Source organism: Lissotriton helveticus, chromosome 2_1, assembly GCF_964261635.1.
Source record: "Lissotriton helveticus chromosome 2_1, aLisHel1.1, whole genome shotgun sequence".
Taxonomy (NCBI): domain Eukaryota; kingdom Metazoa; phylum Chordata; class Amphibia; order Caudata; family Salamandridae; genus Lissotriton; species Lissotriton helveticus.
This window is the reverse complement of record NC_136059.1, coordinates 359037011-359062038: the sequence shown is the minus strand read 5'-3', so window position 1 is coordinate 359062038 and position 25028 is coordinate 359037011. Positions and strand designations below refer to the sequence as shown.

The following is a 25028-nucleotide window of genomic DNA, read 5'->3' as shown; positions in this document are numbered from 1 at the left end:
ATTCTCCACCCCCCAACTGCCTGCGGAATGGGCTCTTTTACATCTGACAAGGTGCCAAATTAGAGGTCGGCCCACTGGCACAAATAATTGGTTGTTTTTTTTTGGAAAACTTTTTTTATTATTTCCATTTCCATGTTCAGGAGTTTACATACATCCATTAACTACAGTCATCTCCCTCTTAAGATTAAACATATTACAATTCGAGCGAATACATTCTTTAGACACCGTGTACAGCACAAAGTTATGCAGTATTGTTCCCGCCCCAGGACTTTACCCCCCTTCCCTCCATCCTCTCTCCCCCCTATACATTTCTGCAATAGCGCCGGGCACCAACACATTGTTCGATCTCTCTACAGTCATGGACGACTCTCAGGGGTTAATGTCTCACAAGGTGGTTCACAAATATTCCCCCGGAATTCGTTCCATTTCCCCCAAACTCTCGTCCATTTTTTGGGGCATCCCCGATGGGTGTAGACTGCTTTCTCTGATACCATGGCTGCGTCCATAGCCGTTTCCCATTGTAGCAGCGTGGGTATCATCCCGGATCCCCAGTTCCTAGCTATATTATGCTTCACTATTGCCAATCCCAGCGTTGCCCAGGCTTTCATCGCTGTGTTTAGGTCTGTAGGTTGCCATATATTCAATAGACAACATTTTGGATCTGTCTGGAATTCTACCCCACCCACTTCTGCGATCTCAAGTAGAACCCGCTCCCAATAGACCTGTATCTGTGGGCAGTCCCATAGTATGTGAAAGTATGTTCCGGTTTGTCCGCATCCCCTCAGGCAAAGTGGATCAGGTGCATGTCCCAGTTTGTGTAATGTGGTGCGAGGGTAGTATATACGATGCAGCACCTTAAGTTGCACTAGTTTCAGGCGAGACGGGATCGCCGCCTCCCTGGCTGATGCTAGCGCGTCCAACCAGTCTGAGTCTTCTATGTCCCCTAGCTTCACCTCCCACCTGCTACGGAGAACCACCGTGGGATCTGGGAGATTATTTAGTATTTTACGATATGTCTGCGATATGGCCTTTTTGTCCATGTGGTCTGTGAGGAGTCTGTCTTCTAGGGGCGACGCATCAGCCAGTTTAGTACCCAGGGAGATAGCGCTTGTCAGTGCATGCCTGATTTGAATGTAACGGTATAGCTCCGAGTCTGCCAGTCCGTATTTTTCTTGGAGTGCTGGAAACTGTATGATTTCCCCTCTTACCCATAGATCGCCGATGTTAGTAATGCCTATTAGGTCCCACTGTTTGAACCCTTTTGTGTTGACCAAGGTGCCCAGTTTGCGTGTTGCCCATAGGGGAGTGGCCAGTGTGAGCACCCCTTCCCATCCTAACGCTTTCTGTGCTGTGTGCCAAATTCTGATCGTGTGGGCCGTGGGACCTGACAGGGTGTGCTTCTTCTTGTTTGTGTAGAGGGCTTTCATCAAGCTATCTGCCGGTAGCACCTCCCTGTCCAATCGGTACACCGGATCATCGTGTGGGGCGTGCAGCCATTGATTGATAATCGCTAGCTGCGCAGCCCAGTAATATTTCTTGACGCTAGGTAGGGCTATTCCCCCATCGTACCAGCTGCGTATCAATTTTGACTGCGCAATGCCGGCGGACTTGCCATCCCATAGCAAGGATGAAAGTTCTGCCTCTATAGCCTTAAAATACGCTGGTGGAACTGGAAAGGGGGTATTTTGGAGAGCGTATAGAAATCTCAGGAGTGCCAGCATTTTAAAGAGTGGTGCCCTTCCCAACAGCGAAAGCGGTAGGGACCGCCAGTGTGAAATGTCTGCTTTCAACCTCTGTAGGGGCCTCATCAAATTTTCGTCTACAAATACCTTCTCTTGGGGCGTGACGTACATGCCTAAGTATTTAAATCCCCCAGTTACAATTTGTAGGGGACATTCTAGGGGAAGTGCCGGCGTCGGGCCGTACAGTAAATAGAGCAGTGACTTAGACCAATTTATCGTGTACCCTGATTTTTCCCCATATACTGTAAGGATGTGGAATAATACCTCCAGGGACTCTGTCTGGGACGTCATGTAAATTAACACATCGTCTGCGTATAGGGAGATTCGGTCCTCCCAACCCGCCTCCCATGTCAGCCCCTTAAACAGTTGTGTCGTGCGTACCCATGTCGCCAATGGTTCCGATATCAGTGCAAAGAGGAGAGGGGAAAGCGGGCACCCCTGTCGTGTCCCTCTGCCCAGTGCGAACTCTCTGGATATACGGCTATTTGCCACAACCTGTGCCAATGGTGCCGTGTATAGCAGTCGAATCCACCCACAGAATTTGGGGCCGAACCTCCTTCTCTAGTACCGCAAACATGAATGGCCATTCCACCAAATCAAACACCATCTTTGCGTCGAAGGAAAGAATGGCAGCGTCGTCTTGGAGCAATGAAGTGCGAGCTAGAACCCCATTAAGGCGCCGTAGATTCAGGGAGGTGCTGCGCCCAGGCATAAAGCCCGATTGGTCTGGGTGGACCAGTGTCGTAAAGTGGGTCTGCAGTCGTAACGCTAGTGTTTTTGCCAATATCTTCGCTTCTGCGTGTATCAATGAAATTGGTCTGTAGGAAGAGGGCTGCTCCGGTGGTATTCCAGGTTTGTGTATCGTCACTATGGTCGCCAATCTCTGGTCCCTTGTTAGTGTTCCCTGTGTGAAACAGTCATTATACATGTCCAACAGATGGGGAGTGACCTTAGTCGCAACCTTTTTATATAGCTCCACTGGTAGACCATTGGGCCCCATTGCTTTGCCTGTAATCAGTGCCGCCAGAGCCTTCCCCACCTCCTCCCCCGATAAGTCCGCTTCGAGCGCCTCCACATCTTCAGGCGAAAGAGTGGTCAGCGGCATCCCACTCAGGAATTGCAAGCATTCCTCTTCCGTCACCCCTTCCCGTGGTGTGTACACCTGTTCGTAGTATGTCGCTAATTCTTCTACGATTAACTGGGGGTCAGTTATAAGTGTACCGTCCTCTCGCGTCATTTGTGCAATCCATCTATCCGCCCTTTCTTTCTTCTCCATCCAAGCAAGCATTTTCCCTGTCTTGTCCCTCATTTCATAAACCCTGTGCTTGGTGTCTGTGTATCTCATCTTTGCCATCTCTACGGCATATGCTCGGAACTCCTGGGTAGCTAATGTAAGGGGCTGTGCTGTAGTTTCGGTGGGGTCTACAGTGTGTGTTCTTTCCGCCTCTAACCCAGCCGCCTCTAAGGATTCAACGTTATGCCTGTGTTCCCGCTTGTGGCGGGTGATAGTGGAAATGGCTTGCCCCCGGATAACTGTTTTGTATGCCTCCCAAAGCGTGCATGGTGAATCTACCGTCGATGCATTTTCTGTGAAGTAGTGGTCCGTGGCTGTTACTAGGACCTTTGCTATTTTACGGTTCTGTAGGTAAGAATAGAGGGGGTAAATTCTTTGCCGTCGAGGGAGCTGTGTAGTGTAGGTAAGGTGTATCGGGGAGTGGTCAGAGATTCCCCTCGCTAGGTGTTCGACCGCTGTTACCTTCTCTGGGGTTACCGCTAGTGTTAGGATGTAGTCTATACGCGAGAGACTAGTATGTGCCACTGAGTAAAAAGTGTATTGCCGGTCGATGGGGTGTTTTAGTCTCCACATATCTGTGAGGCCCATGGCGTCAAGAAAGTCCCTGAGGGCCTGATTGGATCTGTTTTCCTCTCTGGGTGGGTTGCGGTCGAGGGCCGCGTCACTTACTGCATTTAAGTCCCCCCCTAAGATCAGTTCGCCCTCCGGTAAATCTAACAAGAGTTTCCCAAGGTCGTGGAACGCTGACTGGTGAAGTGTCGGCGTGATGTATACAGAGACCATATTGTAGAGGCGTCCCCCCACTGACACGTGAGAGCGGCAAAACGGCCCTGATTATCCGCCCAGTTTTTCTTGATCACCAGTGGGGAGCTTTTATGAATCAGTATACCCACCCCTCTGGATCCGGTGGAGAATTCTGCATGAGCGGCCATCTTAAATCTTCAGCGGTTCAGTGCCTTACAGGCCAGCCCTGTCAAATGAGTTTCCTGAAGCAATACCACCGTCGGGCCTTTTCTCTTTAGATATTGCAGGACCAGTCCTCGTTTTATTTTGTGTCCCAAACCGCTCACATTCCAGGATATATTGGACAGAAGAGGGGTGACCTTTCGTGGAGTTTGGGGTTCAGGGCCCATTGCTTCGCTATTCAACATGGCGGTCCTGAGGTGTATGTGGCCATGCAGCCCCCTGGCCTGCGCATGTCCCCAGTGCCCGTGTATTCATCTGTGTCGTGATGAGGAGTGACTGTGGAACTATAACCTGTAAAGAAAGTCGCATAAACTGTACAATACTTAAAACCCCTGCCCCCCACCCTGCCTCCCTGCCCGGCGGATCCACAACTATCCACCACCCCAACTGAGCAGAGTGCTTTTTTAACCCTAGTGAGTGTCATAACAAGTGGGGGTAGTCCCCGTAACCCTTATGAAGTCCCCGTATAGGAGGTCAGTCCCGTCCGTGCATTTAGGTTCGATAGTTCCTACCTGCAGCAGTCTTCATTTGCCAACCTGCAGCTCCTGCCAAATGTCTCCGTAGTGATCAGCCATGACCCCCCCCGCCTCCCTCCGTAGAGCCCACTTATGGGTCGTGGTCCTCGAGAACGACTGTTCCTCCATGACTCCGGTTACCATTGTCCGTCCGTAGCCTGTGAGGGTTTTGACTGCGCCGGCCACTCCCTAGTGTCCATTTTCTGCACTCTGCCCTCCACCGTCTGAATCGTTGCGAGCATTCCCTCGATGCCTGGGTCTTCGCGCCAGTCGCCAGCCCTCCAGCCATTCTCTCGCCTCCTCAGGGGATTCCAGAAACCACGCCTTCCCCTCGGATTCTACACGTAGCCTCGCTGGGAAAATCATGGGGTATTTAATTTCTCGGGCGCGGAGCTCCTTCTTCACCTCTGTGAAGCTCCTCCGCTGCTGTGCCACCGCTGCTGTGTAATCGGGGTAAAATGTGACCTCCGAGTTCTCAATTTTGATCGGTGGGGCTATCCGAGCAGCTTGCAATATAGCGTCCCGATCTCGAAAGTTGAAAATGCGCGCCAAAAACGGAAGCGGCGGATTACCTGAGCGCGGTTTTCCTCCCGGTACATGATGCGCTCGCTCCACCGAAAAATATTTAGAGAGACCCCTAGGTTGAAGCTGGTTCTGGACTAGGTCCTCCACAAAGAGGTCCAGGGCCGGCCCCCCGGCCGTCTCCGGCACGCCAACCAGGCGTACATTATTGCGTCGGGGTCTACCTTCTTGCTCGTCCAGCTTTGCCTTCAGCATGGTGTTGTCCTGCTCCTGTGAGCGCACTCTGATCTGCAAGTCCGCCGTGTCCGCCGAGAGCCCCGTCGCTGTTTTCTCCACTTCTCCCAAGCGGTCCGATACTTTAGTTAGGTCGGCTCTCATAAAAGAAATGTCCGTGGAGATGGTGCCCATGGAGGTTTGCATCGTCTGCAATGTCGCCATTACATCTTTGAGGGTGATTTCACCGGGGGCGCCCGGGCTGTGGGGCGCTTGGGCGGTTGGCTGCGGCGCGTTCACTTTCGCCGAGTCCACGCTATCTTTATTGTAGGCATATTTCTCCAGTCCGTGCGCCCGTAACCCCCTGCCACTCATTGTTGCCTGCCGCTGCGCACCTGGAGTTGTTCTACCTGGGGCTGAGCCTGCCACTTGGTATTTTCGTCCTCCTTAACACTTCAACGCCGTCCTAGGACCAGAGCCCTGCCCTCCCTTATTCCGGCCTTCGCCTTTCACGTCCCTCTCTGTTGGGCCCCTGGACGTCAATGCGTGTTTCTGTGTGCCACAACGTTAAGCGGCCCGTCTGAACCTAGTGTCCGTGAGTATACAGATATCTGTGCCGGGGTTCCTTTTGGGTTGTTTCTGGTGCCGGGGAACTCTTAGGATTGCTGCCGGGTGAGCTGCTCGTTATCTGCAGCCAGTGCGACGCGGGGCAATGTGTGGACCTCCGCTTACCTCCCCAACTGCTCCTGGGCCCCGGGGTGCACCTCAGGCCGTCCGCTCCGCTTCGGCCTCAACTTCGGGCCCACTCGTGTCCGTTTCCGTGGTAGGAGCGCTCCCCCCGCAGGGCCCGATGTCTGCTTAGGTCCGGCGGGTGGCGCTGGCCCCGTAACCGCCCAAGGAGGTTTGGCGCCTTTCCCGCCGCTCCGGCCTCCGGGTCTCTGCTGAAATCTAGTCCCCGGCTCCGGCAGTCCTAGTAGGCCACGATCTTCACTGCAGTGTAACTTGGGCGGGCCAGAGAGCTCCGCGATGCTGGTAGTTTATTCCGGTAGCGGGAAAGCTCCGGTTTTGAAGTCGCTGCAGTGGTGCAATTTTCGGGCAGGATAGATGTGCGGAGTTCGTGGGAAATCTCCACGGGTCACGGAGGTCCCTTAGGCTGTGGCCATCTTGGTTGGACGCTAGCCACGCCCCCCCTAATTGGTTGTTTTTGACTCCATGTCTGAGGGCGCAGACAGTGTCCAGAAACTTATGTCGTCGCGCATCTGTAACTCTTACACTGGCTCCGGTAATCCCTTTTGTGATAGAGAGAAGTCAATGCAGGGCCGCTGACTGGCATCCAGGGGCTAAGCTGAAATGTCTTCTGGAGCCAGTCTGGCAACTAGGGATAGTCTCATGGTGAGGAATTTGCAGTGATATTATCCACCAGAAAGCATTTTACCTAAGGTAAGTAACTTGTGCATCTTGGTCCAAACTCCACGTCTCCTATTACAAACGTCTGTAAAGCTATTCTGGCATGTGTAAAGATCTTGTCAAACTGGCAGGCATCAGTATAAGAACTGTCTTGAGTTTTTGGCAAAGCAAGACGGTCTTGATGCATAAACAGACGATACTTTACTACTAGTTCAGGCAACATGGCTCATCCATGACAACAAGGTACATATATTTACCATTACCGTGAGGCCTTTCATTTTGATAACATTATTACCAGAGACACAGACAAAGCATTTGCAATTGAAAGGGTGTAACTAGTTACAGTTCTAGTTAACAGCATGACGACTATAACTTATACTTATATGTTTTTTATCTAGCACCTCATACTGCCAGCTCTATGCGCTGTAAATAACAGGTGTTAATGGTGAGGAAACACTTTATCATGTGCTATTTATGTTACATAAACCATTTTAAGTGTTGGTGTGTACTTGTATAGGATAGTGGAGTAGCTATTTATTTTCAATATCAGGTTTGTGTGAATGGGATTTGTGTGAATGGGAGGAAAACAGTAATGCTTCTCTGCTGCACCATGCAGCTATTGTTAAACAATATTTGCCACGTAACTTATTCTCAAACATATTTATGTAAGTGCCATCTACAGTATTTATCTACATTAATGACTTAATTTACAGCAATCAAATGATGTATTTCCTGTTCTGCACATTCTTTTACTATCTAATCACTGTTGATGTGCTGCAGGCTGACATTCCTCTGGCGGTTACTATACCAGCAAGCACTTCGATGCCAAGCACAACTCTGCCTGCACATGTCAAGGAATGACAGACAATTACAAGAGAAAATACATGACGAAGAATCAAGTGTTGCTGTCATATTATGTCATATTCAGGCGACGCTACAGTCTTCCGGTGATACTCTGGAGAAAACAGTGCATCTTAAACCTGTGACTGGTCAGTGTGCATATCCTGTGTGTACCTGTTGGAATGAAACTGTTAATGTTCACAATAGACTGACCTATACCTCATATACTTGCATTTCGAAACTTCATCGTAGGCTACTCTGATCTGAGCGTATGGGGAATGGAAATCTCTTGCAGCTCTGGAATAATTCAGATACTAATATTGGGACTGAATCAAATTCAGAGTCTTTAATGAAAAATCCTACTCACTAACATTTGGTGTTTTGATAACTTCAAGTAAATCTTTGTTTCCCATGTGAAAGCTTGGTGTTTCTTTTGCTTCCTACTCCTTGTCCTTAGTTCTTTTTTTTATCTCTGATCAATAATGCTTAGAGTTGGTGAGTGTGTTATCATCTGAATCTTTATCTTAACCTTCATTTCTTGTATTATTGCCACATGTTTCTGGCTGTTGATGCAGTGACTGCAGGTCCATTACAGCATCTTGTCCTCAAACTCTTTTATGATGCATCTCACCTTATGCTCTTTCTTTTTTACCCCAAAAATACATGGCACAAATCTGCATGCATGATAAATCTACTCTTCTCCACTTTAGAGGATAATAGCACTGCTGGGGCGCAACTGAAGGGTACATCAAGTGCATGATGTTAAAGTAGATCTCAAAACTCTGGATGCCATTATCAAACAGAAATATTCTAGAAAGTATATTGTTGCTGTTGGAGATGCATGTCTAGGGCAATCAGGACTGTTTTTCTCTTCCATGGCTGGCCCCTTTAAGTCTTAGTGTTTCACACTGCTTTTTTTTCAAGCTATTGTTCTCAGGTCTAGCATGAGCCCAGTGTAGGAAAGCAGCTTACAATATGAAGGTAAATTGGGATAAGCCTGTATTCCTACCTCATCCATCAACTGTCTACACCAGATATCTACCCTTGGAGCCCCAACATAGTGAAGTCATAAGATTCTAGAGGTGGCTTCATGGGTAACAGTAACCAGAAGAAGCAAGACACCACACATCTCCCCTTTTTAGAACATAAGAAAAAGAACCCTGGGGCGTGGCTTGAGGCATCAAGATGGCGGTCACACTCTAAGAGTGCTCCGGACCCCTCCGTCATCCGCCTCGCATCAGCCCACGATTTCTGACCATCGCCGCCCTGTAGGCCCTGGGACACTTCTGGGAGCCTGCCTGTTTGGTCCGGAGCCCGCTTGGAGTGACCTGCCTGCTGCCTGGGCCGCCAGTGCTGTCCTCCGCTCCGGGCGGCCTCTCCTCTACAAAATGGCGGTCCCTGCGCGGCCCATCCTGTGGGCCTAGCTCTCCGGCCTGGCGTCCCGGCGGCCCCCCATCCCACTCTGCCGTCTACTGCCTGTGCCTGCGGAGGGTGGCGGCCGCGCTCGGGGGCAGAGGGCTAAACAGCAGCCCAGGAGGATGAGCGAGCCCCGGCCTCTGTGTCCGCGAGGACGGAAGGCTGACCTAGGGGCGACTGGTGGGGACTGGGCGAGCGGAACGGCGCTGTGGCTCCCCTGGCGATGGCTGTATCCTGAGAGAGCCATGAGCGGCCATACCCCTGCCTAGCTGCATCCAACTGCCGGTGCTCTGGAGGACTGACCCGGACCTGGGCGCCCGGTGGAGTGGTGGCCTGCGACGTGATCTGGGCGAGGTGAGGAGGCGGGGGGGGTTGCAGGGTGCCCCTCCCCCCCCCTGTGCGTCTTCTGGGAACCGGCCTGCTTTGTCCGGGGCCCGCTTGGACTGACCTGCCTGCTGCCTGGGCCGCCGGTGCTCTCCTCCGCTCCGGGCGGCCTCTTCTCTGCAAAATCGCGCCCCCGCGCCGCCCGTCCTGTGGGCCTGACTCGAACTCCTGGGCGCCCGGTGGAGTGGTGGCCTACATCGTGGGCCCGGGCAGGGTGGGGAGGCGGAGGGAGTAGTGGAGTGGCCCCTTCCCCCCCCCCGCATCCTGCGGCGGCCGAGTTGGGCCGCGGAGAAAGAGGACCTGGGTCTGGTAAGGCTTGGGGCCCGGCCGTTGTGGAGTGGTTGGGTAGCCTGGGCCCACCCTGTCAGTCGGATTTGCCTTCTGGACCCTCCTGCCTTTGCGCCTGGTTCCCCTGCCGGGGCGCCCCCCCTAGGGCCCAGCTGCAGACATAGCGCCCCTCTGACTGCCTGGGGGGCAGGGACTGTGAGAGGCGCTGGGGGCTGCGACCGCCGACCTCCTCTTGAACTGTCTTCTGGGGCCGGGGTGGCGAGGGCGAGCTGTGGACGATGGGCCCTGTAGGGGAATGAGCGCCCCCCCCGCTTTTTCGTCAGCCCTGCCTGCACCGTCGGTGGTGGGCTGGGGTGCGTTGGGGCCTAACGTCGGTCTGCCTGGTCGGCTGCCCCTTCTTCCAACTTGGAGGCCCAGGACCTCGAGCTGGGGGCTTGGGGTAAATCTTAGAGTCTTAGCCCCTGGAGTTGCTTTTAGGACTGCCATTGGTTCTTGGGGTGCACTGTTCTGGAGACTGGGCACCCCTCCATCGTGGGGACTGGGGACAGATCGGCCGCCATACCGGGTGACTGGGTGCTGGCCTAAGCGCGGCTGTGTACGTGTCACCCTTTCCCCCTGGGCGAGCGTCCCCACCTGCCTCTTGGGTCCATGGGCAGGAACCGCACTTCCCAGGCCAGTGGGCCCTCAACTCAAATGACAATGGACCAATTTACCAAGCCTGACCGGGATCCGGCAGTCGGGGCTGTGACGACGCCTGGGGCGACCGGAGGGGACCTCTCCACTATCCTGCAGGCGATTAGTGCATCGCAGGCTTCTGTCGAAACCAAGATCGGGGAAGTGCGGGTTGACGTGTCCTTGATCCGGCAAGACCTCCGTAATGCCACGGCCCGTATTGTGGAGGCGGAGTCCCGTCTCTCCACGTTGGAAGATGATATGGGCATGCTTAAATCCCAAGTGGCCCGCCTGCAGGCCCAGACCACGGAGCTACATCGCAGGGCAGAGGATGCCGAAAACAGGGCCCGAAGAAACAACCTACGCCTCCTGGGGTTTCCGGAGGGAGTGGAGCAGGGGCGTACTGACATCTTCATCGAGACTTGGATCGGTCCTGGGTCCCTAAAGAAAAGCTTTCCCCTTGGTTCGCGGTGGAGCGAGCTCACCGCTTTCTTGCTCCTAAACCCCCTCCTGGGGCTCCGTCTCGCCCCATCATTCACTCGAGTCTTCAACTTCAGGGACAGGGACGCGATTCTCCAGGCCGCCAGGATGCACGGTCCAGTGCACTTCCAGAATTTCAGGATCATGATCTTTCCGGATTAATCTAGGGAAGTGCAGACACAACGTCGGTCTTACGACGAGGTCAAGCAAAAACTCGGAGCCATGGGCCTCCGCTATGGGCTTCTCTTCCCGGCCCATCTTAGGGTTTTATTTCAGGAAAAGACCTTCTTCTTTGACACTCCACATGCGGCATGGGCCTGGCTTACGGAAGAGCGGCTCTCTTACCTGGGGCGGCCCCGCCCCGAAGGCCGCGGGCCCACCCGGCCGGGAGGTGCCCAAGGCGCGGCGGCGCCATACGGGGTCCAGGTGACGGGGCAACCGAAGGGGTGGGAGCTCTCGATCGCCGGGGGCGGGACCCTGTAGCTCCCCGAGTCCGGCCTTGAGCCAGAGGGCCTCCTCCCCCACCCCGGTGGCTTAATACACAAGCCACCCCCCTCTGGTAGACTCGACGTTTGAGCACAATGGCTAACACTAAGGGATTTAGACAATGGAAATTTGTGCGAACTTGCGAATTTTTTTATTTTGGTGTGTTCGCGGGGTTTTTTTTCAGCGCGGCTACCGCGAACTTACCATGCAGTTGTTTTTTGGGCAAGACCATCTTGTTCGCGGGAGGAAAACAACTCGGCAAACTCAGAATAAAGGTAAGTCAACGCAGCGCGCACGATATTGTATTATTGAAGCGCGAACAAGCAAAGAATTTCGCGAACTTGCGAATTGCGGATTGTTTGGCAATTTCGTGTGATTCGCGGAACGCGAAATTGCCAAAAATCGGCACATTTCGCGAGCGCAACGAATTTTCAGCCCATGCTTAGATATGTCGTGTATACCGTAAGGTGTGCTATGTACAACCTAACTTCAGATGGAGATGTTTATTGTGTTTTGTTCATATGGATGTGAATGAACACGTAATAACAATAAAAAACATTTTTTTTTTTAAATGAAAAAAGAAGGGAAGGGTAGGGTAGTTCAGAAACTGGGAGAATAAAACCCTCACAACTGTGAGAGAACGAATTAAAGGTATCAGGTTTTCTGGGTCTGCACTCTGCAACAAAGCTTCAGGAAAACAAAAAAGCGACAACCGACTAGTGAGTGATACGCCTAACCATGTACAATTCACTTCAGCAATGGGAACAATTACTGTAAGTCCCGTGTGTCAGACAATGGCTGCATTAAAAAAAATGTAAGGTAAGCCCTCACACTCTTACCTACATCTCCTACTTCGTCATCAGGCTTCCTCGATCACCAAAAATGGTTCTTATGATGACCGGGCTTCCTTGAGTAAAGGAAGCACTTTACAGAATCTCCAATTTGTAGATTGTGATAGAGGTGTAGTAAGGTCTGACTAAACATTTCTTGTATATCTCAAAAAAACATTTCAATCCTTAAGTATGAAGGGGAGGGTTAAAAAGCAAGTGTATGGTGCCAAAGAAGAATTAGTACTCCTGCACCCCTGTGGTCAATATGTTTCTGCCAAGTGGCCCTATAAAAGGGACCTTGTTATTCTTCAGAACCAAGATCTCTTACTTATGAACACTCTTCACGCAAACCGCTTATACATCATGCAATCAATGCTTTTAGATACATTCTTATGATCAGTGCTAATATTTTCACTTGGACCATGTGGTAAACATAGAAATACAAAGACAGACAAACGGGACAAAATTAAACGTTGGAATCAAAAATAACCAAGTACTACACAAACAGTTTTTGATATCTCTGGCACGTCCATAATAAAGCTGGTAATTGCATGCAAGGATTACTGTTAGTCTATCGAGCATGATTGCACCTACTAATCTCTCCCTTATCAACTTATCCCTAGAAATGGCCAAACTTCACCTAGCCTGGAAAGCTGCACAGGTGTTGCCAATATATATATTTTTAAAACTAACACAGAGTGAAAGAACCTATCACCCCATCTCGCTTCTCTCACTATTGAGAAAAACCTTGGAAAATCTGGTAAATAAGAAACTTACAATATATTTGGAGCACTATAAGGTTCTTGATTCCTCCCAATCTGGATTCAGGGCATTGCATTGCACTCAAACCATGTTGGTGGCAGTTACTGATACCATCCAGCTATCCTTAAAGGCTGGTTCTCCTTCCAAGCTCGTGCTGCTGGACTTGTCAGCTGCCTTTGGTACCATTGCTCACACAATACTGAGTCGCAGACTGTGTGAGATAGGCATCTGTGGCAAAGCCTTTTTAGAGTCTGTTGACTTCATAGGCTGCCGAACACAGACGATTGCTCTGGGCCCTTTCAAATCTCGCACCATTTCTATTAAAAAGGGTGTCCCCCTGGTTTAATCATGAGCCCTACGTTATTCAAAATCTACGTGCCCCCCCCCCCCTGCCCAGATTGTTAAATCTTGTGACTAATAATATATCATATGCAGATAATTATCTCGTTTGGACAGGACCTTGATGTGGTAAAACATCCTTTTATAGATTGTATGAGAAGGATTGCTGCTTGGATGACCACAATTTCTCTCCAACTCAACAGAGACAAAACAGAGATACTGCTGTTTGGTAAAACCCATCAGCTCTGGTCAGCAGACCGGTGGCCCCTGAGCTCAAAACTGCCTGTCTCCCAGGCAAAGTGTGAAAAACCTCGGTGTCAGGCTGAATCAAGCCCTATCCACATCTCCTCAATCTAAGGTGCCTGTTTTGCCACTGTGTGGGTATTGATGAAAAAGTTCCCTTGCCTTCGATCCTCTGCTAGGAAAACTCTGGTTCAAGCTTTAGTCATGAGTCTGCTTGACTATGGTAATGCCCTACTAGTGGCCGTCAATGACCCTCTGTTATCCAAACTTCAGGTGGTGCAGAATACTTCTGCACGCTTGGTTTGTAATCTTCCTGTAGGCTCTTCCTCTGCCCCAAAGCTGAGAGCCTTGCATTAGTGGCCAGTCAGTAAGCGTGTGGTTGTCAAGCTTTCTGTCTCACACATAAGTATCTGGGGAGGAGCCCCACTTACCTAAAGAAGAAACAGAGTCATTAGTGTCCTGATAGAAACTTCAGATCTAGCGACAAAGCCTTGTTGACTGTACCCCGCATTCGCACTTCTAGATTTGACAGAAGATTATTTTCCTTCACTTCCCCTCTGGCCTGGAAACAACTTCTGTACTACATCCTCACTTGTCTAGACTTTGCGAAGTTTAAAAACCTTTTAAAGACTTGGTTGTTTTGATCAGTTGCTGGGCCCTGTGTTAGCAAAGCGCTGAGATACACCTTGTGTAAGTCTGCGCTATATTAAGGTATAATAGCATTACATAACATAGCCACGAGATCTCATTATTAAGCCCATACAACAATCTCTGCTCCTTGGTTAATGAGGTATGTATTGTTAACGTTTAGTGGATTGGCATTTACCCTTTCCAGTGCAGTCTATTTGATATCATCGGCTGTGCGATGTTTTTTAGTGTAATGTCTGATCATTATGGTGAAGCTTTTTCCACATCTGATGGTGCTCCTGTGTTCACTCAAATGAATCTGTATTTTACATGTGGTGGTATACTCATAGAACAGATCAGATGGGCAAGTGATCAGATAAATGACATTCACACTGTTAAAATAGGTGAAATATTTTAAGAGCCATGGTCTATTTCTACTCTCCGTGTGGGATTGGTGAACATGCATACAGAGCAGTGCTCACATGGAAAGTTTCCAGTGACAGCGGGAAGACCCCAGAAGTTGCTAGTGGACTTAACTATGGCCTTCCTCTCCTATTTAGAATGTCATTAATTCATTTACTCAATTTAAAAGAGAAGAGGGGTTGTTCCTAGCACATGCCACCGCTGTTGAGGATTTTCCAATATTTCCTAACTTGTCTCTTCACAGTATTGGTTTCAGTGGAGAAGGTGGTAATGCATGTCAATCTCTCAGTCGTGGTCTTAGGGTTGGATTCCAATAAAGCATCACTGCTGTTTCTCACGCTTTTACTTGCTTATCCGATAATCATATGAGGAAAGTTCCTATCCGCCAATTTGGCTGCAATCCTATAGTGCCCAAGGATTTTGACTTTCAGAGTAAAAGTTGGTTTTCTGTAGACAGTTGTATCTAGAGTTTCCACTTTAATGGAGATGATTAGTTCCAAAAATGAAATCTCCCTATCACAGATAAAGTGGGAGAATTTAAGAAAAGATCCCTTCCATTGACCCATGGCACAAATTCCTTGGCTCCGGCAAGGTTGCCTCAACAAATCACCAGCAAGTCATCAATAGATTCAACGCCACAGCCTAATGTGCTCTTTAAACAGATTGTTAATCTGCTTTGAATTGGTGAACATAGAGGTACGCAGTGCTTGGGGCAAAAGTGCCACCCATCCATGTATCTGGTCGTATAGTTTGTTGTCATAGTCAAAACAATTCACAATATGTGCAAATTGGGCACATTCCATACACAAAGCCACTAGATGAAATAAAGTTCTGTGTTTTGTAAAATGGCATCAAAGACCTTGCTGGTTCGTGTCTAGGGGATATTGATATAGAGAGACTCTATATGTATGGTAATAGGAAGATCCTGATTAGAGTCAATTGTGAAATTTCATAGAATGCATAGAATGTCCTTTGTGCCCTTCAGGCAGGAGAACATTATAGAAAACAGCTGTTATAAAACAATCACCAAATAACCTTACCGTATGAATTTGTAGTTGAATGTAATATGTAGGAGTGCTAGGTATTTGTGCTCAGTAGTCCAGTCCTGCATAGTCACAGTACCTAAACGGAGGTATACTCACTGACACGCAGGGGTGAAACCCACTACCATGTTCTTTTCCCAAACATGTCTGAACCCACAAAAATGTGTTCTTGGGATATCTAGGAGATTTTTAGACACACTTTATGGGATCCCTCTATCTCAATCTACTAATTGGAGAGTCTGTAAAGTGTTTTCTTTGCTCTAGGAAGCCTTCTCACCATTAGAACACAAGAAAGCCTGATGATGAAGTATGCCACCTGGGTGGGAGTGTTGGGTCTTGCCTTACATGTCTTGACATGCTAACCTTCATCTGAGCCTTCATGGAAACAGTTTGGTTTCTTGCCTCTCCCCTGAAAAGGAGAGCCCAGGACATTCAGGCTATGATTCCAACCTTTCAACCTCTGTTCTGGGTGTCAATGAGGTCGAATCTAAGGCAGCTGGAACTGATAGACTCCTCCATTTTGCTGGTCAAACACACCAGATGTTATATGCCGGCTCTGTAGTGGGATTTGAAGTCTCAGTGGATCCAACATCATCCAGATTTCAGAGGAGACTGCCCAAGGCCTGCCGTGGTGGCTGCTGACTGTGATTGGATCATCAGAAGAACCTATCTTCCCCTACCCAAAGCTGGCAGTGGTGACCGGGGCATCACTTCTGAGTTGAGGCGGCCACACCAAGGAGCGGTTGAGGTCAGAGGTCCGAGTTCTCTGGCAGAAACCTCGCTCCATATCTACCGCTAGTTGCTGCTGGCCATCTGCTTGGCTTTGAAAGCATTCATTCTGGCTGGTGCAAGTGCTTACAGACAATACCATCGCCTTCTGGCATTCAAGCAGGGTGGAATGGGGTCCAGGAACTTGTGCCAGGAAGCTCTATGCCTCTGGAAATGCCTGGACACTTTTTCTTGGTGAACCACCTGGCGGAATCTTTAAACGCCAGGGGGGGCGAACTTGGCCGTTGGCGCCTTAGCTTGTCTTGGGTGGCAGTTACACCTGGAGGTGATGTAAGGTCTCTTCAACAAATGCAGCAAACTTTGGCCAGATCTATTTGCCACCGTCGAGAAAGTGTAATGTTAGAAATTCTGCGTGTTGGATTTTCCAAGACATAACATGTATTTGTAAAGTGCACATTCACCCAGACTAGTATCATGGTGCTGAATAACAGATGTGTTGTATTTATTCCTGCTGCTCAGCCTAGAATGTTTGGTGTGTAAGACTGTCAGTTGGAAGAAGGGCTGAGCGCCAGGAGGCTGCTCCTGGAGGGGTTTATCCTCTACTTCTTATCTTACCATCTTACCTGGAATAAAGCACTTACAAGTAACTTCAAGGACTATGCTACATTATTTATAACATTTTTGGTGACGTTTTGAACCTACGTGTGCCTCCTCAAAAGAAGCTACATTTACATGAGAGACTACTTGAAAAACAGAACAGGACAGAAATAGTGGACAATGGAAAACAAGGTAAAAGACTCTCTACATTTTAGGTTTAAGTATTTTTATTAAGGAAATACAGCAGTACAGCAATGTAAAACAAGAAAAGGACCAGGCAATAACAGATAGCACCTAGTATGAGAAATCAATGCTGATGTAGTCTCTAGAGTTCACCGCCACCCTCAAGGTTCTACAGTCTGAACTAAGCAAGAGCCTCTATGGGTGGCACCCTCGAGCATTGTAGTCGTACGTCGACCAGGAAGCAAAGAACAATCCCACTGTATTTCACAGTTAATGTAACAAACTACCCCAACAACCCCCTATTCCCATCCCCTTCCCTCCCCCCAACTCTCAGTCCGGTGCTGCGCAAGGAAGTTCTCGGAAACACATAAGCCCTTTCCCATCATGTTCCCAACGTGCGTGCCCCACTCATCCATTCCCCACAGGCCTTTTAGGTGATCGGTGGTGTAAGTCTAAGGAGTCTCAGGTATCTGGGGCACGTAAGCTCCCTGAATTCAGTGGCCAATAAAGTATGGAATGGCTGCCACAGCTCCGTGAATTGGTCCATCTCCCCCGCCAATGTAAGCGAAAGTTTCTCCATGCCCAGTACATGCCACAGCCTATGCAACCAACCCGTGATCGAGGGAACAGTGGGAGTGCGCCAGTGTATTAGAATGTTCTGCACAGCGGAGCCCAAGGCGATGGCTATGTGTCTCCCTCTCCGGGATTTCAACGGATACTTCAAGGCATTAGGCAGGCCCAGTAGGGTGTATGCTGGGAAACGAGGTAACTCTATGTCAAAACATTTATCAATTTCATCGAGCACCTCCTTCCAATAATCCAGTAGCAGGGGGCAGTCCCATAAGATATGTGTCAGTGTCCCAGTGTGTCCACAAGCGCGCCAACATGTAGTGTCTAAGAGCCTGTTCATTTCGTGCAAGCGTTCGGGAGTGCGGTACCAGTACGTCGAAACCTTGGTGAAGGTTTCCGTGAGCCCCACATGATATGCAGAGTGTCGCGCTCGGTATGAGATCTGCTCCCATTCCTTATGACTCAGCGTCCTCCCCAGCTCCCTGTTCCACCTCTCCCGGCCAGGGTTATAAATGTGTACGGTCGGAGGCTGTAGCATTTTATATAGATCCGATATGAGTTTCGCATCTGAAGCACGCGTCGCCAACCATCGCTCATAGGGGAGCAGGTTCCTGTCCGCTGCATCCCGCACCTGTGGATGTAGCGCCCAATGTCTGACCTGCCAATATCGCATCCTGTCCGCCTCCACCAGCTGGTAACTCTCTTTAAGGCCCTCAAAGGGGAGGATCCCATCCTCTCCGTACACATGGAAAAGCGCTCTGCAGCCTTTCTCCCGCCAGTGCGCAAAGGCACCCGGTTCTGTCCCTGGCGTGAAGTCTGGGTTGTCCACAATAGGAGTGAACGGAGATGGGAACGAGGTAAGCTCGAACCGTTCGCAAGTGGCATCCCAAACCCGCAACGGAACCCTAGTGACCTGTGAGGCGTAAAGGTTCGGGGGTCTGTGCTGTCTACGGAGGAATGGTATTTCCTGCAACGGTCGACCCGCCACCGCCTGATCTTGGAAGAGCCAGAGCTTATCCGACTCCCATCTGCTCCATTCCACCAGGTACCTCAGTTGAGACGCCTGGAAATATTTGTGAAGGTCAGGGATTCCCAGCCCCCCTGCCTCCGGCGCTAGGGTCGTCAATGTTCTCTTCATCCGGGGCTTGCGGCCTTGCCAGACAAATTGGGATAGAGCCGTCTGCATCATCCTTATCCAACCCTTAGGGGGTTGCAGCGGAAGTGCCCGGAAGAGGTATAAGATCTGTGGTAGCACAGTCATCTTCAGCGCCGCTATCCTGCCCAGCCACGATATCGTCCCCTTGTTCCATCTCCCCAGTTCCTCCCTCACCTTCCTGCCTAACGTCTCATAATTGACCGCTATCATCGCCGGCAGTGTGGGAGCCAGCAAGATACCAAGGTAAGGCACATGGTCCCGCGACCACCTTAGTGGGTAACGCCTCTGCAAATCTCGTCTCGTCCCAGGCGTCAGGGAGATATCCAATGCCGTGGATTTCCCCATATTCATCTTGAACCCGGCCGTTCTCGCAAAAGCCCCGAGCTCTTCCATACACGCGGGCAAAGCCCTCTGCGGATCCTCTAGCGCAAAAATGACATCATCTGCATACAAACTAACCGTGTGGGTATAACCCCCCATCCGCACTCCCGTAGCATCCGCATTACATCTCACTCTCTGGGCAAAAGGCTCCATGTAGAGAGCAAAGAGTAGGGGAGATAGTGGGCACCCCTGTCTTGTGCCGCGGTCAATATTAAAGCGCATCGATCCACAGCCATTGACCCGCACTGCCGCTGACGGGAACTTATAACAATTAAAGACCATGCACCTAAACTTCTCCCCTATACCCATTCGAGCCATCACTCGCTCAAGATACGGCCAATGCACCCGGTCAAACGCTTTTTCGGCGTCGACCGATAGGAGCATCCTCTCCCCAGGGATCCGTGAAGCCTTCTCCATTACATGCACCAACCGCTTAGTGTTATCCACCGTCTGCCTGCCGGGTATAAAACCGGACTGGTCTGATTCAATCAGTCCAGGGAGATATTGCGCCAACCTCGCAGCCAATATCCCTGTGTAGATTTTTAGGTCAACGTTTAGGAGGGAGATCGGTCTGTACGAGCCACACTGGGCCCTGTCCTTCCCCGGCTTCGGTATGACCGACACCGTGGCATGCAGGAGATCCGGAGGGATAGCGCCTGGGCAGCCAAAAGAGTTAAACAGTTTGGTCAATATTGGAGCTAGGGTAGTGCAAAACGTCCTATAGAAGAGGGTGGTATATCCGTCCGGTCCCGGAGCCTTCCCGAGTTTTAGCCTAGCGATCGCCGTGATAACCTCTTCTATCCTAATCTCCCGGTCCAGGTAGTCAGTCTGTACTTGAGCTAAGGACGGGAGAGTCACTGAGTCCAGATATTCATCAGGGTCCCCAGTCACTGTACCGTCCTCCGCGTAGAGCTCAGCGTAGAACTGACGAAAAGCCTCAGCTATATCGGCGTCTTCCGAGACCGTGCGCCCGCCCGGCACCGCAAGTTCCTTGACTCGACGGCATTGGTGTGCAATTCTGAGCTTAGCCGCTAACAACCGACCACAGCGATCCCCCCCTGTGTAATAAGCGTGTTTCAGACGGAGCGCCGCGTATTCAGCCCTATCCAGGTCTAGAGACGACAGAAGTTTCCTCGCCGCCTTAAGTTGTTTCCAGATTCTAGGCGCCCCCGTACGGTGATGCACCCGCTCCAATTCCCTGACCTTGTGCGTGAGTTCCTCCCGTTTAACTTTCCGTTCCTTATTTTCGGCTGCCGATACTGATATAAACTCTCCCCGTAAAACCGACTTAAGCGCTCCCCATTGAGTTGCCAATGTGGTCTCGGGGTTAGCGTTGTGAAGTTGAAATTCAGTCACAGCCTCAGTGATACGCTGCACCACAAGTTTTTTGTGCAAGAGGGCGTCCCGTAGCCGCCAGACTCCGCGCTGCACCGGGGTCGATGGGGGCAGAAAGGTACCCGAGACTGGTGCATGATCCGACAGGGAGATGACCCCGATCTCAGAGGCAGAGGCCATGTCCCGAACCGGGCCAGAGACCAGCAAGTAGTCCAGCCGTGCGTATGTTTTGTGTGCGTGCGAGAAATAAGAGTAGTCCCTATCTGCAGGGTGAAATCCTCTCCAGAGATCGTGCAAGTCAAGTTCAGCTAAATGCGTTTTCATGGTGTTCGACAGTTCCCCCGTCTGTGGAAAGCGCTGTGCTGATCTGTCTAACGAGGAATCAAACACCATGTTCAGGTCCCCTCCCAGGATGAGATGTTGGTCAGGGGATGCCGTGACGTCTATCAATGTGGTGCGGAGGAAGTGTTCCTGACGTTCGTTTGGGCAGTAAACCGACCCCACCGTGAATTGCAGGAGCCCCAACTTAAACCTGTACGCCAGTAATCTCCCTTTTTGGTCAGCCAATTTGTGTAGCACCTCACCCCTAAAGGATTTAGATACCAATATAGCAACCCCTGCTGTTTTAGTGGTGTGGGAAGAAAAGAACTGCGTGGGGAAGGAACGGGACCGCAATCTATGACAGTCACCCACCAGCAAGTGCGTTTCCTGTAGCAGACAAATGTCAGCCTGCGTGGCCTCTAACAATGAGAGAACTGCCCTTCGTTTAGTGGGGTTGTTTAGGCCTTTCACATTCAAAGTCACTACTTTCAAACCAGCCATATCAGATTAATGGAACCTCCCAGCACTAGACAAGCAAATGCGACAAACACCGACTTCTTCTGCAGATCCGCCCTTAATGTCTGGCTAATCTGAGCGAACAGAACTGAGACACCGGACCGAGCTACCCCGAACTCCCCCCTCCCGGATCCCAAGACCCCCGGACCCCAACTCCCCGACCCCTGTCTCCCCTTCCCCCGTCCCCCAACATGAACCTCCCAACCCAACCCCCGTAACCTTACATAGTTCAAATAGTCCCAGGCCTGCCCCTTACGGACAGGTCCGCGGTGATTTACCTTCATGGGCGACTTGCCACCAGCACCCCACCCTCGCAATACCGCTCCCGCCCCCTCCCCAAGCCAGCTCCATCAGTAATGCATTGTCAATCTCCCCCCGGAGTCCAGTTATGCGGTCAACGCCACTTCTCCCTCGACCACTGAGGTCTCATGTGCCGTTCGAATTGCGTCCGCCATTCCAGATCTGACCGCAGGTGAATCCGGCCTCCGTGAGGCCCCTTGTGTTCTGCGTCTCGAGACTCTCCGCCAGCCACCGCCAGATGAACTCCTCCTCCTTCGTGGTGTGGACGACTCCTCTTCCTCTGCTGTGATCCCTAAGACTTCGCAAACATCTTGAAGAGACCGCAACTGGTGCGATTCCCCGCTCCATCGGAATATTAGGCGAAATGGGTGCCCCCAGGAGTAGGGCGTGTCGTGTTGCCTTAGGAAGTCCGTCGCAATCTTGAATGCCCTGCGCTTCTGGAGCGTGGTCGCAGCGAGATCCTGATATAGCGCCACTTGGTGACCTCTAAATGCTATTGATTGTGTCTTCCTCGCCTCGCGCATAATCCGCTCCTTTAGCGGAAAATCAGGAAGGAAAGCCAGTACATCCGGCGGAGGTCCACTCGCCCGCCGCTGCGGGCCCACTCTGTGAGCTCTATCAATCCTGATAGGGAAATCCGCAGGTTCACCAAGGACAGTGCGAAACAGGTCCTGCAAATAGGCCGCTATGCCGGAGGGCTCCTCTGTAGACGGCACTCCCCGGACTCTAATGTTGTTCCGTCTCGCTCTGTTTTCCAGATCCTCATTGTGTGATTGAAGGTCTATGTGTTGGTCCCTGAGGCGGAGTACCTCCTGCTGCAAGTTCGTAATCTCATCATCCTGGCGCTGCGTGGAGCTCTCAACTGCTTCAACCCTCTCTCCAAGTCCATCTACCTCCCTGCGCAGTTCCCGTACTTCACCGGCCACCTCCTTCTTCAGCTCCTGAAAGTCATCCCTCAAAGTCCCGAACAGGGACTCTAAAAAGGATCTGGTGACCGGAGGCTCCCCGTTGCTCCCTCCTTGAGATCCGCATGCGCCTCCCGACGGTGTCGAAGTCTTGTCTCCTTTGCTGGGCGGTTTATTGAGCATGTCCGTGAGCGTGCGACTGCCTCCTTTGCCGCCCTTTTGCCCGGCCATCCTCCTCACCGTGCCGCTGCTCGTGTGCGAACCCCAGCTGCCCCCAGCCAATCTGTACTCTAATCAGGCTTGAGTTCCTGGCATGCACCTGCGCGGACCTCCGCCTTGTGGGCCGGTCCGAGATGAAAACTGCGACACAGGTTCGGGCCCCCGGCTTCCGGTCACTCATGGAAAGCCCCGCGCCATTCGGCCGCCGATGGTACTCCACCGCCCTCTCAGTGAATAACAGGCTTTGTAGTGGTCCCCCGACCACGCCGGTGTGAGAAGTCTCAGACAGCCGCCACACTCAGGGCAATGTGGGCTCCACTGGGGCCCCGTGTCTCAAAGTTCACTCCCAGCCCACTCCTCACCTCCGTCTCCGAGGCCGTGGCAAGCTCTGACCTGGGCCCTGCCCTTGGCCCCTCGGCTCCGATGCTTCGACCTGCCGCACCCCGGCCTCAGTCGCAATCTGCGGGCACCAAGGATCCTCCACCACCGGCAGCCGTCCCTGCGAGAGGGGCCTGCCCCGCCTTGCCACTGTTCCCTTCCGCCTCTGTCTCTTGGGCCCGGTGGTGCTGCGGCGTCAGCCCCGCACCGATGTCATGCCCCTCAGACTCCGGTGTCGCCCGCGGTAAGTCCGCGATGCCTTTCGCCCCCCAGCCGCGTTCAAGTAGGCAGGTGTCGCTAAAACTGTAGGATCTCCCCGGTGCAGTGCTCCGTAGGCCCTCGCTCCACCGAGCAATCTTCACCCGGTCCACCCCTCACCTCTGCCGGCCAGAACTGGGGGGTCGGGGGCCAAGGCCCCGCTCCGTCGCCGTCCAGCTGCCACACCTCAGAGTTCGCTGATCAGGCCCGGTTGCGGTGTCTACCGTGCGCCGGGACCTCTGCCCTCCGGAAATCCGCCCCGGACTGTGTGCCGATGCTGGACGCTCGCGGCCTTGGGCCTCCGCCAGCTAGGCCGCTGCCGCGGCCTCAGGTAGATCTTGGGGCGGAATCAGGTCCAGAGCACTCCTCTTCGCTGGAGCAGCGGCTAGGGCGCCCCCGGCCCGGGCCCATCGACCACCGGACCCCCTGTGTACCTCCGCCTTTCTCAGGGTATCTCGCCAGGGTCCAGCCTTCCGCTACTCCGCTCCGGCGGCGGTCCGCGCCTCTGCTCTCCTCCGGCTAGGCCGCAGCCGCGGCCTCGCGTAGCTTCTGGGGCGGGGCCGAGACCGGTTTGTGCCGCTGGGCGTCGGGCCAGGTCTCCTCTAGCCCCAGTGGTCTGTACAGCAAAGCCGCCGGCTTGCGGCCGGACCAATGCAGGCCCGTCTCTCCGTTCTCTGGGTCGGCACCGCTACCGCTGGGTCTCCGATGCGGCCCGCACCGTCACCCCCGCTCCGTGCTCCAGCGGCGAAGGTTTCTGCCGTCCGCTCCGTGGCTCACCGGAGGACCGGAGTTCCGCTCAGCAGTGCCTGGAAGCCTTCTCGCCCACACCCGGTCGCCTGGAACGGCTAGGGGGGAGAGAAGCGATGTTTAGGGCTCAGGGCCTAGGCGGGCGCGGGAGCTCGGGCAGAACACGTCCGTTCACTCCGCCATCTTGGCCACGCCCCCCGACTCTCTACATTTTAAAGCACATGTTTAACCTAACTGGCACTACAGGACCCCACCAGTGACCCCGAAATCGGTCGCCCTAAGACCCAAGAGTGCCAGATTCAGCTGTGATGATCAAGGTCTTTACCATTTAAAGTGGTGTTAGAGAGCAACAATATGAAACTACGAACCATCTACCGTGTGGCGTTGACTGACTGTGGAGTTTAGCCCTGCTGTGAAGTATACCGTAAACCTAAACGCCGAGTCCATTGTGGGCTGAGAGCTTATAACTGTGGTTGTTGGCATAACTTGACCAGGGGGCGTTGACACCAGAGAGCCTGTAATCTTTTGTAGGCATTTTGAATGGGGAATTCAGGACTAAACATCGAGCCCTGGCGATTTTAACTTCACTACAGTGAATTGGGGTCAGAGGTTCAAGTCACGACAAAACTTCGAGCACTTGTGTTTTTTTTTAACTTTAGTGCAATAAATCGTGGGCAGAGGTTCGGGCCCCGTTATGTAACATTGGTGATTGGTGACAATTCGGAGGAAGAAAGCAGCAGTTTGGATCATTTTAAATGTGGCAATCAGACTTTTAATACCGTCTCTCTCAGGTTCAAAATACAAATTGGGCTCGTACCACTTACTTTGCTTTGTTCTTCGCGTAGTGTGTTCGTTCTCCGATTCCTCCCTACGTCACTATCCACTACGACAGTTTGTCAAGGACGCACTAACGTGCTGTGAGCCATACGGTAAGGCGTACT

At 51.8% G+C, this 25028-nt stretch overlaps 1 protein-coding gene across 4 annotated transcripts in view; it reads left to right on the top strand.

Annotated features, from left to right (window-relative positions):
* CPLANE1 (ciliogenesis and planar polarity effector complex subunit 1) overlaps positions 1-25028 on the top strand; it is a 2766109-nt gene that overhangs the window by 671126 nt on the left and 2069955 nt on the right. For all 4 annotated transcript variants that reach the window (XM_078674971.1, XM_078674972.1, XM_078674970.1 and 1 more), the window contains exon 13: positions 7440-7648. In XM_078674971.1, the coding sequence (XP_078531097.1) occupies positions 7440-7648 (209 nt within the window). The remainder of the gene's footprint in view (positions 1-7439; positions 7649-25028) is intronic.